This window comes from Amblyomma mixtum, chromosome 1 (genome assembly GCF_055824585.1).
Source record: "Amblyomma mixtum isolate Tamu chromosome 1, ASM5582458v1, whole genome shotgun sequence".
Taxonomy (NCBI): Eukaryota; Metazoa; Arthropoda; class Arachnida; order Ixodida; family Ixodidae; genus Amblyomma; species Amblyomma mixtum.
In genome coordinates this window covers 308333060-308349380 of record NC_143012.1, presented here as the reverse complement: position 1 = coordinate 308349380, position 16321 = coordinate 308333060, and the positions used below count along the sequence as shown (strand labels likewise).

General features: G+C 44.6%; 1 protein-coding gene across 1 annotated transcript in view; it reads right to left on the bottom strand.

The window, feature by feature from the left end:
- Positions 1-16321, bottom strand: part of tweek (transmembrane protein KIAA1109 homolog tweek) — a 101900-nt gene that overhangs the window by 59587 nt on the left and 25992 nt on the right. Inside the window, exons 13-23 of the mRNA XM_089566825.1 lie at positions 15216-15465; positions 14519-14725; positions 12909-13073; positions 11460-11579; positions 10035-10277; positions 7036-7161; positions 5585-5794; positions 3946-4070; positions 2256-2586; positions 1908-2009; positions 616-861 (exon numbers count right to left, since the gene is read on the bottom strand). Of these exons, the coding sequence (XP_089422951.1) occupies positions 616-861; positions 1908-2009; positions 2256-2586; positions 3946-4070; positions 5585-5794; positions 7036-7161; positions 10035-10277; positions 11460-11579; positions 12909-13073; positions 14519-14725; positions 15216-15465 (2125 nt within the window). The remainder of the gene's footprint in view (positions 1-615; positions 862-1907; positions 2010-2255; positions 2587-3945; positions 4071-5584; positions 5795-7035; positions 7162-10034; positions 10278-11459; positions 11580-12908; positions 13074-14518; positions 14726-15215; positions 15466-16321) is intronic.

Here is a 16321-nt window from a genome sequence, read left to right as displayed (position 1 = left end):
AAGCATAGCCACATCTGCTATTTGCCATGTAATGCGAGGGCAAGATAACTGCTGGTCCTTAAGTGTAACAGAGTGGATTCCAAAAGAAGGCAAGTGTAGCAGGGGGCGCCAGAAAGTTAGGTGGGCGGATGAGATTATAAAGTTTGCAGGGATATGGTGACCGCAACTGGCAAAGAACAGGGCTAACTGAAGAAACATGGGAGAGGCCTTTGCCCTGCAGTGAGCATAGTCAGGCTGATGATGATGATGATTACATCTACCACTCGTGAATTCTGTGCTCCTATAAAAGCTGCAGGAACATTTCTTGGCAGCTTCAACTTCTACCCTACCGAAGTTATACTCACGTCACCTGACAGTACGCTGTAACAACTTAGAACCTTCTTTCGTGTAACTCTTACTGCCGTGGGGTCAGTCTTAGAGCTTCACAGAGTGTCTAGCTTCAGACTGGTCAAATGCACCTCCCAAAAGCAACAGCACAAAAATCGCCAACAAAAAATCACCTCTGCATTTCGCATTTTTAAAACTGAAGCCACCACGGACCAAACAGTGACTATAGGAATTGACTAGCATAGTTGCTTTGTAGCCTGTCCGCTCTGGTGGGTCTTTGTTACTTACCTCAGTAGAAGCTGCGGACTTCGATGCCTGAGCACTGCCACAGCCAGCGGCTCCGATGGAGGCGGCCCTCCGTGCTCGTGCTACCATGCGGACGTCGGAGAAGCCACGGGTGCCCCAAGGTGTGAAGCGAGGCTTCCAGCAGGAGCTGGCATGCAGAAAGCAGGAGGCGGAAGGGGGCCCACCACCATCCGAGGAGCGTGCCACCAGGTGTGGCAGGGGCGCCACAACCTCTTCCCAGTTAGTCACCTGCACCAAAGCATCGACCCGTTTCAGCACACAAGCACGAGGAGGCGAAAAACACATCTGAAGCTGAGACTACTACAGCGTGAGCAGTGCGATGGTATAGGGGCCATCATAACACGGCATGTGGTTATGATTATAGCATTAGTCCTCACCATCACAACCTGTCTATCAGGACAAAATTAAAAATTGGTAAATTGGTTTTTGAGGAAAGGAAATGGCGCAGTATCTGTCTCACATATCTCCATAAACACCTGGCCCCTAAGGGAAGGGAGGAAGGTAGGAGTGAAAGAAGAAAGAGAGAAAGAGGTCTGGAGAATAATTTCAACCACCTGGGGATCTTTAATGTGCACTGACATCGCACAGCACACAGGCGCCTCTTGCGTTTCGCCTCCATCGAAACGCGGCCGCCGCGGTCAGGTTCGGACCCAGGTACTCCGGCTCCGTAGACGAGCACCTTACCACTGAGCCACCGCAGCGGGTTCAGGTCGAAAGCAAACTGCCCACCAGGGAAGGTGGCAGTTAAATTAATGACTGGTCACGAGAAGTTGCTCGGGAAGAGCAACCCAGGTCTCCCAAACCCCGCCAGTGGCAGCCCCTGCCATTACAGGGCAGTGGCACAAAGCTTACCCACTGCATCACTACACTAGAGGTGGCATGAGGATACCCAAGTATCTGTGAATGTAAAGTACAGAATGAGCAATTTTGCATATATGAGCAATAACCCATTAACCCTATCACACCATACCCTTAAAGTGGAGCTTAAGTATATCCCTCCAGTTTTTCTGCATGCAGTTTTGCAGAAAGCTCACCAATCCTAGAAATTTTTATACCTCTTAATTATAAATCCTTTCAACTGTATGAGCCTCCCTCCAATGCAGAGTCAATATGAGAGCACTGAATTTTTACGGTATCATCCAAAAGTGCCTAAAGGCCACGCTAGCTTTATTCAGTTTTGATGTTCCACAGTGCAGTGCAAAGTTGATATGGATGGTTAACCCAAACCAACACATGCCAAGTCAGCACATTCAATTACTAAAGACAAAACACACCTGGTACTGCGATAGATGTGCGGCATAGCATGCCATCAGCAGAGGGGACTCTGCGATTGGACGGTCCATTTGATGATGCAAGTTTACAAGTGTCACATCCTCCTGAAAGGCATAAAAAAACAATTTTCAGAAAATTTCCGTACACTTTAAAATGGCTCAAATCTAATGGCTTAATTTAATTTTTGTATTGAGGCAGATGTTTCATAAGCTGCCTGTAAGCTCAATGACTGCTTTCAATCTGTGCTGTACTGAAACAGGCCCTGAGACTATGAGAAAAACACAAATGAAAAACAGTGAGCTCAACATTAAACACACAGAAGGGCTCTTATTAAAAGCGCAATAACATGCCTGTGATGACACAGCAGAGAGAAATGATGTGCTTGAGACAGAATTGGAATCAGCATCTGGGTCCTGCTCTTTTGCATGACGCCGGCGGTCTAGACTGGAGCTGGCTGACGAAGAACCACGCACGCAAAATGACCGACGCCTTTTGTCAGAGTTTTGGTCACCGTCCTCTTGAAAACGACCTGCTGCAACCCCATCTTCGTCAGCAGAGAAAAAGGCCTCTGAAGAGTGTGTGGAGTCTGTGGACACGGCACGCCGCACTGCTGAGCCATTGCTGCGCCTTCTGTCCGTCAGGTCATCCGTCGCTGGAGTCTCCCGGGAACGAGTGTCCGGCCTGCAAAGCAAGATATTGCATAAGGCCACAGGAATAGTGTTCCACAATCTTTTCAATAAAGCTCTCTTGGAAGAGGAGTGATAGGCCTGCTGCAAACACCGATGCAATAACCATGCTCGAATACCCACTGCCCTTTTCCCTGCATTCAGCACTCAGAAAAGCCACTGAAGCAAACAAAAAAGAAAGCTAGTTAGTTGTCCCCTGCCTCATAACATGCACATTATTTTGCACTTATGAGGGTAAAAAGCTGCAAGACCAAAGTATGCATTAATCTGTATTGAAAAGTTAAAGGAACATCAGAGTATCACAACAGCAAAAATGGCAGTCAATTTGCGTAGTTAGGCCAAATGCAAATAAGAGTGCTAGCATGGTGTGTTTCACAATTTTTGCATCACAACATTGCTACGCTACGGTGTTGCCGTCATCGTCCTCAGTGGTGTTGAGTGAAAAAGCGGGCGACCCGCCAGCCACCTAGGTCATATGACCTTGTGACGTCATCGCAACTTGCCAGGTGCCCTCGTGCGCCCGCCAGCCCGGCCGTTTGGGTTAGTGTGGCTTCCTCACACAGCACTACCCACAAGCAAGGGCGACAGGCCAAGCCCTATTAGGGCGGCTTCTACGCATTACAGCCATGTCCCATGAAAAATGGTACAACAGAGCAAAAGCTATTGCCCTGTTCACCACCTCTGTGACAGCCGACATGAGTGCAGAATGATTATCATGCACACGCTCGCGTGCGTGATTGCAAGGCTACCAATCCTCTATGCCGCTGTATACTCTGTGGTGCTGTTGGCGAGTGTGCGGTAAGAACATCAGTGCGAGATAAAACAGCGAACCTTGGCGCAAACGCTTGCCACAGCACCACCGGTCACTCATATAGTGCGGTGAAGCCTGCCACCTGCCATCCAAGCAGACATGCTAAGAGCTGCGTGTTTAATATATCAGTTTGATGAACCACGCAAGATATATAAAATAAAGATTTCATGCGTTTGTTATATAAAGGTTAGGTTTATATTGCGCAGGCTTGTAACATATAAGTAAAAAAACTGATGGGACCTAGCAGATGAAAAGCTGTCCAGCAAGAAAAAATAAAAGAAAAAGCAACACAGTGTATAAATGCGACATTAGGGGTCTTTACACTTGTATGTGTGTTAGTCATGACTGCTTATTTTGTCAGACATTAAGGACTAGAAAATTAACACTGCAATTATATTACTCCCATTAATACATAAATGACAGAATCACTGACTTGTAATAATTTTGGCACAGGTCTCAATGATTCAGCTTGGTCTGGGACTTGAAACATTCAACAGCCCACGGCCCCTTTTCATTCCATGTCAGCAACTCGGACCAACATACCCATCACATGCTGAGGCAGAACGAGCAAAGCTAACTGCAGCTGGCTGGCGATGAGCAGGGCTGCTGTACTGGCGGAAGACACTGTGGCGCGGCTCTCCATATTCTTCTCCCTGCCCTGCATCACCCTGAAAGGTTTTTCACAATATAAGTGAAAGTGCGCGCACAAAAGGAGGTCAACATGGAATACGAAAGCTGCATAGAGATGGTCAATAAAGATCATTAGATTAAAAAGAGCTGAGCATATTTCTTTTTTAAGGCATCAAAACAATGTTCAATTGGCGAGAATTTTCCTGCACTAATGAGCTTTGTAACAGCAAAATACATGCTACACAGTCGCGCAGCACATTCTTCTCAGAAAAGCCCCACAAATGAACATTTATGTTTGTTTCTAACACCATGTGCCAATATTTGTCACCTCGGGAGGACATTTTGAGCTGTTTTATCAACGTGTTCCATGCAGGAGAAGCACAAGTTCAAATAAAAACAATTATGTACTGCAAAACCACAGTGCAGATGTGGCCATCATTAGGTAGGAAGGGGTAAATTCATGTGACCTTACTGTACTCATTGCAGCATGAGATTGAACAAAGCTGAAATAGTTATCAGTATTTATTGTTTTCAGCAGATATTCTCAGACAGCACACAGCTGAAGAAAGAAGCTTTCAAGAAAAAAAAAAAATGCCCCTTAAGGGGGGATGCGAGTCTTGAGATCGCAACAAACACGAGAAAGCAATCTTTCAAAAACAGTTTTTGTGCTAAATATCCATCAGTTTAGATCTCCGCAAAATATCCATGCTCAAACAACAGAAAAAAAATGAATATTTTGAGAGTCAAACAGCTGACAAATGAAGCGCGAGCATCAAAGTGACCTTCCCTTGCATGTTCCACTTCACGTGATCTCAATTCCGAAACTGCTCCCCAACTGCCATCATTTTGCTATTGTTCACAAGACTTTTTCGTGCCCCCTCATTTGAAAGCTTCGCGAGAATTATGTGAATGAATATGGTTATCTGTTATTTCTTGTGAACACGGTAAACAACACTCAGCTCAGAGCACAACATAAGGGTATGGTGCTCGGTTATGGTGCTTGGCTGCTGACCCGAAAGACGCGGGTTCGATCCCGGCCGCGGCGGCTAGAATTTCTTTGCAGGAGAAATTCTAGAGGCCCGTGTACTGTGCGATGTCAGTGCACGTTAAAGAACCCCAGGTGGTCGAAATTTCCGGAGCCCTCCACTACGGCGTCTCTCATAGCCTTAGTCGCTTTGGGACGTTAAACCCCATAAACCAAACCAAACCAACATAAGGGTATGAGGTTGCCACTTTCTTTTTCTTTCCTTTCTGGGCGCACACTTCAAGTTATGCAATGCTGCCAAATTTGTTAAAAACGGTTGGCCACATCAGCTACATTTAAAGCGTACGCACAAATTTTCAATAAAACGTCAGGATATGCTTCAAGTACACTAATCACTCACAATTACGGAGAAAACATTTCCTTTCGCCAAAAGTGATGTATATCAAATGTGCATCACCTGGAGAAGAATTGCATTTCTGCATTTTTCAATACTATTTTCATGCAATGTGTGCAATCACACAGATGCAGCTTTCCAAGGAACAAAAAAGAACTGCCAGCTAGCATTACCGCTGGCGAGCCATCGGGTGCATCCTCGGAGCCAAAGAAGAAGCAACCACCGAGGCAACCACAACGACCTCCGGCACGATTGTCGCCCCACAGGAACCACAGCCGATGGGTGGCCTTGTCGTGAGTGCGAAGGAAGCCCTCCTGGCTGTTCTGGGGCAACCCATGAGTCCAGTTGTCCATAACCAATGGCCCAAACTCCAGCTTGCCAGTCTGAAAACACAAGCGGTTTAATGAACACCTATCTCAAAGATCCGTATATTAACTTCCAAAAGCACACAGGTTGTGTGCATCCGCTGCCAAGACAAAATCAAGCAATAAACAAGTGAACAAACGCAGCAACAGAAAATTGAGCACAACAATGCCTTCTAAATAGAGCAAGAACTAACTTTTTGAAAACCGTCATTCAAGCTGCTGTACACATGAAAGGATCACGGAATGGTCATGACCAAGTCACTGCAATTGTGCTTGTGCAACATATTCCAGGTCACCAAGTAAAACAAACAAGTTTACTTTAGTCAACAAGTACAGGTTGGGCACTGAGCACAAATGTACTGCATTTGGAGCAGGGATTCTCAAAGTGGGTCCCCTGAGGTGCTTTTGGAGTTCCCAAACCCCTAAACCTGTGTGTGTCTCAACCTAAACCTTCCCTTGACAACCCCTTTACAGCAAATTGTCCCACTCCACAGCCAGTCATTATTACTGAATCTGGCCCTTTTTTGAGTGACTGAGCATGTACATGCTTTTTTTGCAAGCATGTTAAGCAGGAAGAGATGGAAGCGAAGAAGCATGGGTCCCTCAGCAAATTTTGAAGGATACTGGGATTGCCCCAAGGCTCAAAGGACTCCTGCATTAGAAGAATTCCAAAGCCCAACTTTTATGCCCGCAACACCACTGCCACTAAACAAACTGTCGTACTATGCTGCAGTTGATCGAGGCATCTGCAAGCATGTCGACAACACTCAATCTAACTTCTGTGTTTTTATAGGCCCTTTCTCACAAAAAACATATCGCTTCTATATGCTAAAACGAGAAGAAATGATATCAGAAACCCTAGACAGAAATATAAGACATACTGATTCCAAAATACCTGAAACACTCATTCCAGTATCCGATAAAACTCACTATGCCTTGCTCTAGCTTCAAGAACAAGTTCATTCTGGCAATGCAGGTGCAGTTTGACTTGTTATCATTGCCAAAACCAATTTTCAACAGCTTTATAGGGCTTGTATATTTAAGTATGGTTTGATACACTACCCTACCTTTAAAGAATTTAGTTTCTACCATGGAGCTATGGTCTCACAAAGCTGCATGTGCGCAGAAACTTGCCTAATTACCTTGCCTAAGAACCAAAACCTTCTTCTCATGCCAAGTTCACCAACATTTCTTCATTTTCATATGGATATACAACAGCACAGGTAAAACTAAATATGACAGGTGTCATAACGTGGTACCTGAAGCCAAGGACCATCCGGAGACAACAGGAACTGTGCAACATTGACAGCTCGCAGCTGCAGACTCAAGCCCGAACTTGTCTGCTCTGAGTGCAAGTTGCATTGGGTGAGCTTTAGTGGTCCTACCTGCAAGGTAAAAGACCATAGCAATCAAGTTTAATAAGGAGATGCCTTATCATTCTCTCTATTATTCATCTTATCACACTCCGCTATTTCAGTCATTAGAAGGAAAATGTCCTTGTGCCCTATGGCATGCTCCCTTACGAGCCTAACATCAGAGAAAATAGAGAAAAAACACACAGGATAACATGGACTTTGGAGAAATACAACACATCGTATAAACCCACATATAACACGAAAAAAATTTTCACCCATGTGCAAAGAAAGTAAGGGAAGCGAACCGAGAGCATTTATTTGCACTACATTTCGCGCTTAAAGGGATGGGAAGGGAAATTAAGCAAGACGGATACATAATCCCTTGGAAACACTAACAATCCTTTTTCTGCTCGGAAAGGTGGCTGCGTTGCCGGGAAAATTCCAAATGACAGTTCCAAAACACTTCCACATTCAAACTTCCCAAGAAAATTAAGCACAGTTACATCATTTCTATTATGCATTTACAATTAAGCTCCTTGCCCAATCACAGGAGCCACAGGAGTGCAGGCCAGCTCAGAACCCGCCCACCAAAAGGCAGATGCTCTCTGCTGCACTGCGTGTGGCTGCGTCTCATTGCAATGCATGCGTACAGTACAGAGAGAGAGAGAGAAAAACATTTATTTTTCCACCCTGGTCCAGGTCACCGTCTCAAGTCAGACCATCTGAGCCCATGTCGTCCAACATGTAGGCGATATGGGCAACGAGCAGTGGCCACAGTATATTGGGCGGAGTACAATAAGAGGAGCGGCCCCCCTCTCCCAAGCTGGGCGGATAGGAATCTGTGTAGTAGGTAGTGTGGTGACTCAGCGGTACATGGTAGAAATAAGCTCCGTTAGTGCGAAACTAAGTGAAATTATCAAGGGCAGCTGCAGAATGCAGAACAAACTGCTGACTGAGCTCTCACATGTACACATCTAAGATGACAATGCAAACATGTGGCCTTTTGTGCATTGTGTGCTGTCGTGAAGTATACGCGCAAGCTTAGAAGGATTGTCAAAAGCATGTAAGCAGCAGTCGCACACTAAACGTTTAATTCAACACCACATCTGAGTGAAAAACTGCATGCACATAGCTAATCAAACGATGCGCTGTGCTGTAGATTATTGCGTATTTGTTAACTATGAAGTAACTATGATCGCAGACGACCCTTGTAATTGACTGGTTTTTGTTTGGTGATTTAATGTCCCGAAGCGACTCAGGCTATGAGGGATGCCGCAGTGCAGGGCTCCGGATGATTTCTATCACCTGGGGTTCTTTAACTTGCACCGACATCACACATAACACGGGTCTCTAGATTTTCGTCTCCATCAAAATGAGCCCGCTGCAGACAGGATCGAAACCGTGCCTTTCGGCCTTGTAATTGACTCTGCTGTGGTCACAGCGATTTCTATGTTTATGAATTGTTTCCTGTGCATTGCAAGTGGAAAAGAATCAGGGTATGATATATTTCCTTTTAAAAGCAGCCTAGTACTGCTTTCACGACCCCACCATTGTGTGAGGTGCAATCATCCTGCTTCAGACAGTGTGGGTGTTGCGAGGTCCACATGTTGAAATGGAATCGGAATTGAAACAGCCAACCGACTCTACCATTGGACAGTGCCTCCTCTTGCTGGAAGCCTGATGGTGACAGCGCTGAATAATAATGAAACCAGAACTGTGGACTTCGGGCTGAAAACTGTTTGGATCCACATATAATATCAGGCAGAAATTTGACATCTATTTCTGGAAGAAGAACTTGTATTATATGTGGATTGTTTTGGTACCAGTGAGGAAGACAGGCTGTCCTGATGAGATTCTCAATCTGTCGGAGTGACACTGCACTTACAATAAAAACTTGCTCAGGTAAACAAGCAATGATAATTCGTAAGACCAAAAGTTATGGCATCACAAGTCCTCACTTCAACAAGGGCTCCGTTTGCTAACAACTTGAATACTACGAAGCACATTTCAAACCATGTAGAATTTCATACAATATACAGTGAAACCTTGTTATCACGAACATATGAAAAATCTTAAAACAGTTCTATATAGACGAAATTCGTAATATCAAATTTCGTCAGAAACGCGCAATAGCGGTGAAATTTAGCCATTGAAGGGACTGCAATTCTGGCGATCCTTACTAGAGAAACGGACAGATGCTTTGCCAGGTTTCGGCCGTGTTTCGAAGTTGCTCGCAGCTATTCCGAAGAGTGCAAAAAACCAGGCGCCAGTTAGGTTGGCTTCCCCGCACAGCTCCGCAAGCGAAGGTTGAGCGCTGGCTATGGTGGCTTTCCCGCATCGCAGACATGCCACGTGGAAAGCGGTAAGTCGGAGCGAAAGCTATCGCCGTTTTCACCACCTCCGCAGTAGCCGACATGAGCGCAGGATGTTAATGCAAGCTTACAACCAACTGCGCTGCTGCTTCCATGGCGCTGTCAACGAATGCCAGAGGCATGAACGCATGCTGACTACCGGACTGTCGCAGTTGGCGAGAGAAAAGTGCAAACCTTGGCGGGAACGCTTGCCGCATCACCATCAGTCACTTGTGCAGTGCGGAGAAGCCTGCCGCCTGCCATCCGAACGAGCACAGTTCTGTGCTGGGGAGTTCAATATATCCGTTTCATGGTCAACCACGTTTGATATATAAAGTAGAAATTGCAAGGCTTTGTCAAAAATATTTATGAACAGTTCAATACAGCCAATAATTCGTAATATCCATGTTCATTATATTGAGGTTTGATTTTAGTATGTGTGGTCTGACAAAGCACAATAAAGCCTGCACAACTGAAGGGAAAGGAAACCGATGAGGCAGCCTTGCCAAAAATGATTTGCCCCCCAGATGCTAACAGGGGAACATTACACACCTCAAAAGCAATGGCAGAGTTGGCCTCTTCCAAGCAAATGTCGACATAGTCCAGCATGAACCGTGTCATGCGGTACTTGAGATCATCGGGCACAGGGCATGGTGAACTGGACTCAGCGTGTGAGCACTCTGTCTGGGGCAAGTCGTGCTGGCAGCGGATGCGGCCCTGCGGTGGCACCAGTGCCCCACTGCTGTGCTGGGCCTGCTGCACAAACAGCTCCGCTCCAACAACCAGGTCGTAGAGCTGCATGACAAGCAAGTACTACTTGTCAGTTTACCACCTCCTTTATTTTTTTTTTTTGTCATGCATTATTGATACCATCACTGCCATTATCTCGAAATAAGCACCAATAAGCCCACCACCTTTCCAAATAAAAAATATTTACAGCTCGAAGTACTGCCACAAGTGGAAATGAATGAGCTCCTATATTTCAGTAAAACATAGTCCCCTGCCTAGCCTCCTGCCTGCCGTTATGCACAAGTGATAACCTCGAGAATTTTTTGTTTAGATTTTATTATTCCTCAAAAGGTACTGTTTATGGGGTTTAACATCCCAAATCGACTCAGGCTATGAGGACACCGTAGTGAAGGGCTATGGATAATTCCGACCATCTGGGGTTCTTTAACATGCACTGCCATCACAAAGTACACGGACCTCTAAAATTTTGCCTCCATCGAAATGCGACCACCACGGCCTGGATTGAACCCACATCTTTCGGTTCAGCAGCTGAGTGCTCTAGCCACTGAGCCACCACGACGGCCATTATTCCTCAAAAAGGATATTCCAACAAACCTTTGGAATGCTAAGATGCCAGTCATCTGAGAGTGATAATCCAGACAGCAATGAAAGCGATAGCTACAGGAACAAATAAGCATGCACACGTTACTCACAGAGTGCTGGGTGCTACAATATGTATGCAGAATGGTACTCAAGCTAATTACGAGGTTTAGTGACAAAAAGCTCATCTAAGCAGGACACACATCACTAGAATATCTAGTTAGGCCCTGTAGTCGTACATAAGCTGCCATAGATCTGTGACCTCTAAAGGCACACAGGTAAAAAAAATTTAAACTCAGATGAAACAATAGCAGCAGTTTACGCAGTTTTCATTCCTGTTGCTAGCCAATCTAGTAAACCTGCATCCCCAAGCTAGCTATAGTTTAGCTGGCTTCTTGAGAGCACATGTTTGGCAAAGCATTACAACTTCACAAAGATACCCTTATAGCATTCATTACACAGAGAAATTACTTGCTGCTTTCTTTCTGTTGCCTATGATCTATTTAAAACAGTTCATGTCTGCTTCTGTGCTTGAGATTAAAAAACCTTGTACAAAGCTCAGTGATCAAAGAATTGAAAATATGTTTGCTGAACTCTGTCAGGCATCAAAAGTGAAGACTACAATTTCAGGCGGTTTAATGAACTCACCTGAGGAAGTGTGAGCCTGCCAGTGATATCTCCAGCTTGAAGCTCCACAAGCCAGGCGTACTCCAGTGTCTCACTGCACAATGGACGCTCCGCTCCTGAGAACAAGGCTTGAGCCCGCACCTGCAATTACAATGGCTTCCTTTAAATGAACTCCTCAAGTTTAACTGCTCTTGCTGCTAATGACAGGACTTCCTTCTCGAGCTAACAAGAAAGTAGGCACTAAAAGTGGGCGCAAAAGGCAAAAAAGATAATACACTGCTTAAATATACAAGAAAACAAAGTGAGACAAATCCACCCATGTGATCAAAGGACAAACACAGATATGGTAAGTGAACGCCTTGGCAACAGCACAGCAATGCCTTGCCCTCTTGTTGTTAGTTTAGTGTGTTTTTTTTTTTTCATGCATTAGTAATCCCATCATCACCATTTTCTTGAAATTAGCACCACTAAGCCCCATCAGCTTTCCAAATAAAAGCAACCTTTTATGCTCAAATTGCTGCCATGAGTGGAAACGAGTGAGCTCCACTAATTCAGTGACACACGTAGCCCCCTGCCTGCCTTTGTAAACACGTGGTAAGCGCCAGACGGTAACTTTTTGTTTGCATTTTATTATTCCTCGGAATGATACCCTTCAGAATGCTAAGGCGTCAGTCATCTGTGAGTGATAATCTGCAGCTATCATACTAGAAATATTTCTTGCATCACATTTCTAGGAAAGCCATAAACTTCCAGTCACACAGCAAATAAACCTTGAAATAAAAAGTGAGAGAAAAGAATGAAAAGAGCCCAGTCACCCCGGTACAGTCACAGCAATCTGCAAACCAGCATTCTGTTCAGCTTGCAAAGCACCACTACTCCTGTTCACTATCCATCATGATTATCATGATGCTTGCTATGCACCTGATCTATTTCTCTTTTACTGCGATGATACATCTTATGCTGCACTTGTTGCAAAGAAGCATAAGTACCACATGCACACAGCCCTCACAAATCAATAGTGGACAGCAAAGCTAGTCCGGACTGACTAGTTGATTAGTAACAAAACAATCACCTCTAATAAAACAAACACTTGGCGGCACAGACTGATATATATTGATTTGCCACACTAAGGCAGTTTTAATTATGCTATAATATCCGTATGAACAGTGGCTTGGCATGGTTCAGAGTAAAAATGAACTTTACTCCCTAAATAATAAAAATAAACGTAACAGAGATGGCACAAAAGCCAAGTGCAGGGATAAAATCAGGAAGCTCGTGGGATAGGCTGGCCACAGTAAACATGAGACAGGGACAGTGGACTTGGCTGATGACGACTGCAATTATGATGATGATGACAACAAAGAAGACTGAGAAGTAGTAGTTTACAAAGCTCGTAGATTGGCCAAAAGAGGAGGAGAAAGAAGTAAAACGAATGAAGCAGTGGTCTGCTAGCCCTACTCGAATACTCGCCTGGAAGGAAGACAGGGCCAGATGTCCCGGCCGGTCTCCCGGGCAGACGGCCACCAGTGGTGACAGCAGCAGCTGCAGCTGGCTTTCCCGGTGGCTCTTGCAGATCTCCAGCTGAAGGCGTTCCAAGTAGAGGGACGGGCACGGAGGTTCCCGGTCACTGCAGCCCTGAGGAGAAAGAAAGCAGAAGGGGCTTGGAGCACTCCGAACAAGCAGGCTTGCGGACATCAACAAATATAGAAGAAAAAACTTGCCCCGAAGAGTAGCAAACCAGCTGGATGCCGCAAAGGCAACCATGTAACGTGCAGCTACCCAGTTCCCCATAAAACATGACCTAGGTCATGTTTCATGAAATCAAATTCACAGGTAGATTAAGGGGGGACACTGGTCTTGAAAAGAAAATTTTTATTAATGAAGTCACAGTTACGACATCTTCAGGGAATATGTATTTTTGTGTGCCGATTCTAAAATGTCATTTAGTTTCATGTAAAACAATTCCTTGAGCACTTATGCACTTTTTATGCTAGTATTTTGCGGAGAGTTTTGGAGAAAATTTGCTGCGGGAAACTGGCTGAAATGCATGCCATTGGGTTCTCTTGACACCAAGGAATACAATAAGGGTGAAATTGTCTTCCTGCCTATCAAAGAACTTAAGTTATAGAGTTTTGAAGTTGTTGCTTCAGAAATGAGAAGGAAAGTGTGTATTCCTGTTTCTGAAGTGGCAGCTTCAGTACCCTATTACTCAAGTTCTGTGAGAGCCAGGATGATAATTTTACCCTTATTGTATTCCTTGGTGTCAAGAGAACCCAATGGCATACATTTCAGCGAGTTTCCTGCAGCAAATTTTCTTCAAAACTCTCCGCAAAATACTTGCATAAAAAGTGCATAAGTGCTCAAGGAATTGTTTTACATGAAATTAAATGACATATCTAGAATCAGCGCACAAAAATACATGTGCCCTGAAAATTTCATAACTATGACTAAATTAATAAAATTTTCTTTTCAAGACCAGTGTCCCCCCTTAATGGGCAGCTCTTGGAGGGGCAGTTCTTTTCGTACAAGGCAGTTAATGAACGGTTTCCATCAAAAAGAATATGAAACAATGCAGTTTCTCACAAAAGATTTCTATATACGGGAAGGGGAGGAGTGTTCTCCTCCCATTTCCTCTGCTCTCCTTTCTAAATCCGCACCTGATCACATTGCTTTTTGACCAAACATATCTTTGGTGCACGAAATCTCAAGTTTCCTTCGTAAATTTTAAATACAGGTCATTTGTCAGTTTCAGCTATTGGCCAATATAGCATATATAGTACCACAAAAAACAAACACAATAAGCTACTGCTGGTCAAGTGATAGCAGCAGTATACTATATGAATGCTTCGCACCAAAAGACAAGCTCTTGGAATGTAGATGTTGACTGCAGGTATAACAGCCCTAGTATAATGAAGAAAAGATTGACTGCTCCTGCACAGCTCCACATAAAACATAAAGCTTGCAAGAGGAAACGAATGACAAGCAGCATACCTGTATAAGTTAAAGAATTACACTCTGCTAACAAAATCCGTGAATTCACACTAAACATGCAATACCACAGCAGACAAAATTTTGCTTGCCTTCATGAGGTGGCCCTGCATGTCATGCATGATCAGTGTTGCCCGCACATCCAGTGGTCTGAAGCAGCGAGGATCGAAGTCTCCCTCTGGGACCTTCTCAGGTGGAGGTGCATCCGCCTCCATGTCAACATAGTCCTGCCACGCACCCAAGTAGTTCTCTTTGAGCTGCATCAACAGGTGCAGCACCACACCATCCAAGGACAGGACCTGCACACACCACATAGGGAGAAGGCTTCCAGCACCTCAATATGATATTTATCAACTTGTTTTCACAAGGCACAGAGTGACAACGGTATTACATAACGCAGTATAGGCTAAAAAAGAAAATGGCAATGCTATGAAAAAGGTAGACCCTGACAAAATTCAGCAGCAGAAATGACACAACATAGGACTGGGTAAACTTGCGCGACAAACTTCCTTGTGACTTCCTTGTGCAGCATAAGTTTGCATGTCACGCTATGCATCACTAAACTTTACATTATGGTCTGTCTCCTTTCCTGAGTGTTTTTCCTCACTTCCATCTGCCTAGTTCTGTTCTTTCCGTATGGTGGTCAAGGAACCGGAATCTCTTTTCCGGTCCTTTGAAGTCTGAATTACCAGGCTTTTACCACTTTGAGATTCATGACCATTCATTCTGCAAAATTTAAACACCAAACCAGTAGATAAATACCATAAGATGACGAAGCATCTAACTCACAGAGGGACCAATCTCCAGCTCCAGTGACAGGACATCGGGCGTCATGGAACCGGGGTCGAAGTCATCTGGAGCCACAAGTACTGCTCGCTTCTTGGGGGGACGGATTGGTGACAGCAACAATTCCTCCTTCTCGGGCGTGGTCACATCAAAGTCCAGTGGATGTGCGAAGTCCAACGGAGGGACAGGATGGTAAGTGTACTGGAGACTTAGTGCCACAATTGGCACTGAGACAACTTCCACCCAGCCCTTACTGCAAAAAAAGCATTTTCTAGTGTCAAGATGTTTTGCTAACCAATATCACAACACTGCGCAGTGAAACATGTAACGCAGCATCTCCAAACAACTGCTCTGCAAAATGACGGCAAGTTTTCCCACAGTTTTTGAATAGCTGCATTTAAGAACGAGGAGCACAGGGTAGAGTTCACTCACGCATGCAGTGACAGCACCAGGGGGAGGTGAGAGGTGGTGGATGCCACCCCAAAAGTCTCCCTGGCGTTTTTTTCAGTCCCAACAAGGCAATTTTGCCAATAATTTCTTTAAACTTCTTAGGACCAGCATTTAATTGTGGCTGGTAAGAAAATGTGCAAATCTGTAGTCGATCAGCAGCAATGCCACAATTTACGAGCAGCAATGCCAGAAAGGCATCATGCTGACCAAAAATTTTACCCCCCACCGACCCCCCCCCGATGCCTTTTCCGCCTCCCTCCAACGAATGCACTGGCTGGCACTGTTCCTGACTACATGTCAATTTGTTCGCAAGCATTTTGCAACAAGAAAGCAACAAACAACAAAACAAAACAACATATACAGAAAACACAAACAGGGTAAGGAATATGAATCTTCCTTTTAAATAAACAACAAGACAGCAACAAACACAACAAACAACAAAACACATACAGAAAACACAAAGAGCGTAAGGAATATGAATCTTCCTTTCAAATAAAGCAAAGCAAATTTTTCATTTAACCCCTAATAATGACTTTTCAATGACTGACAAAACAAAATCATACTAGATACAAGAGAGACAACCAAACTGGAACGCGTGTGATTTTTTAGTATCCCAATTTTTGCCTGTATACCTTCAAAACCATGGTTAATAAATGTAA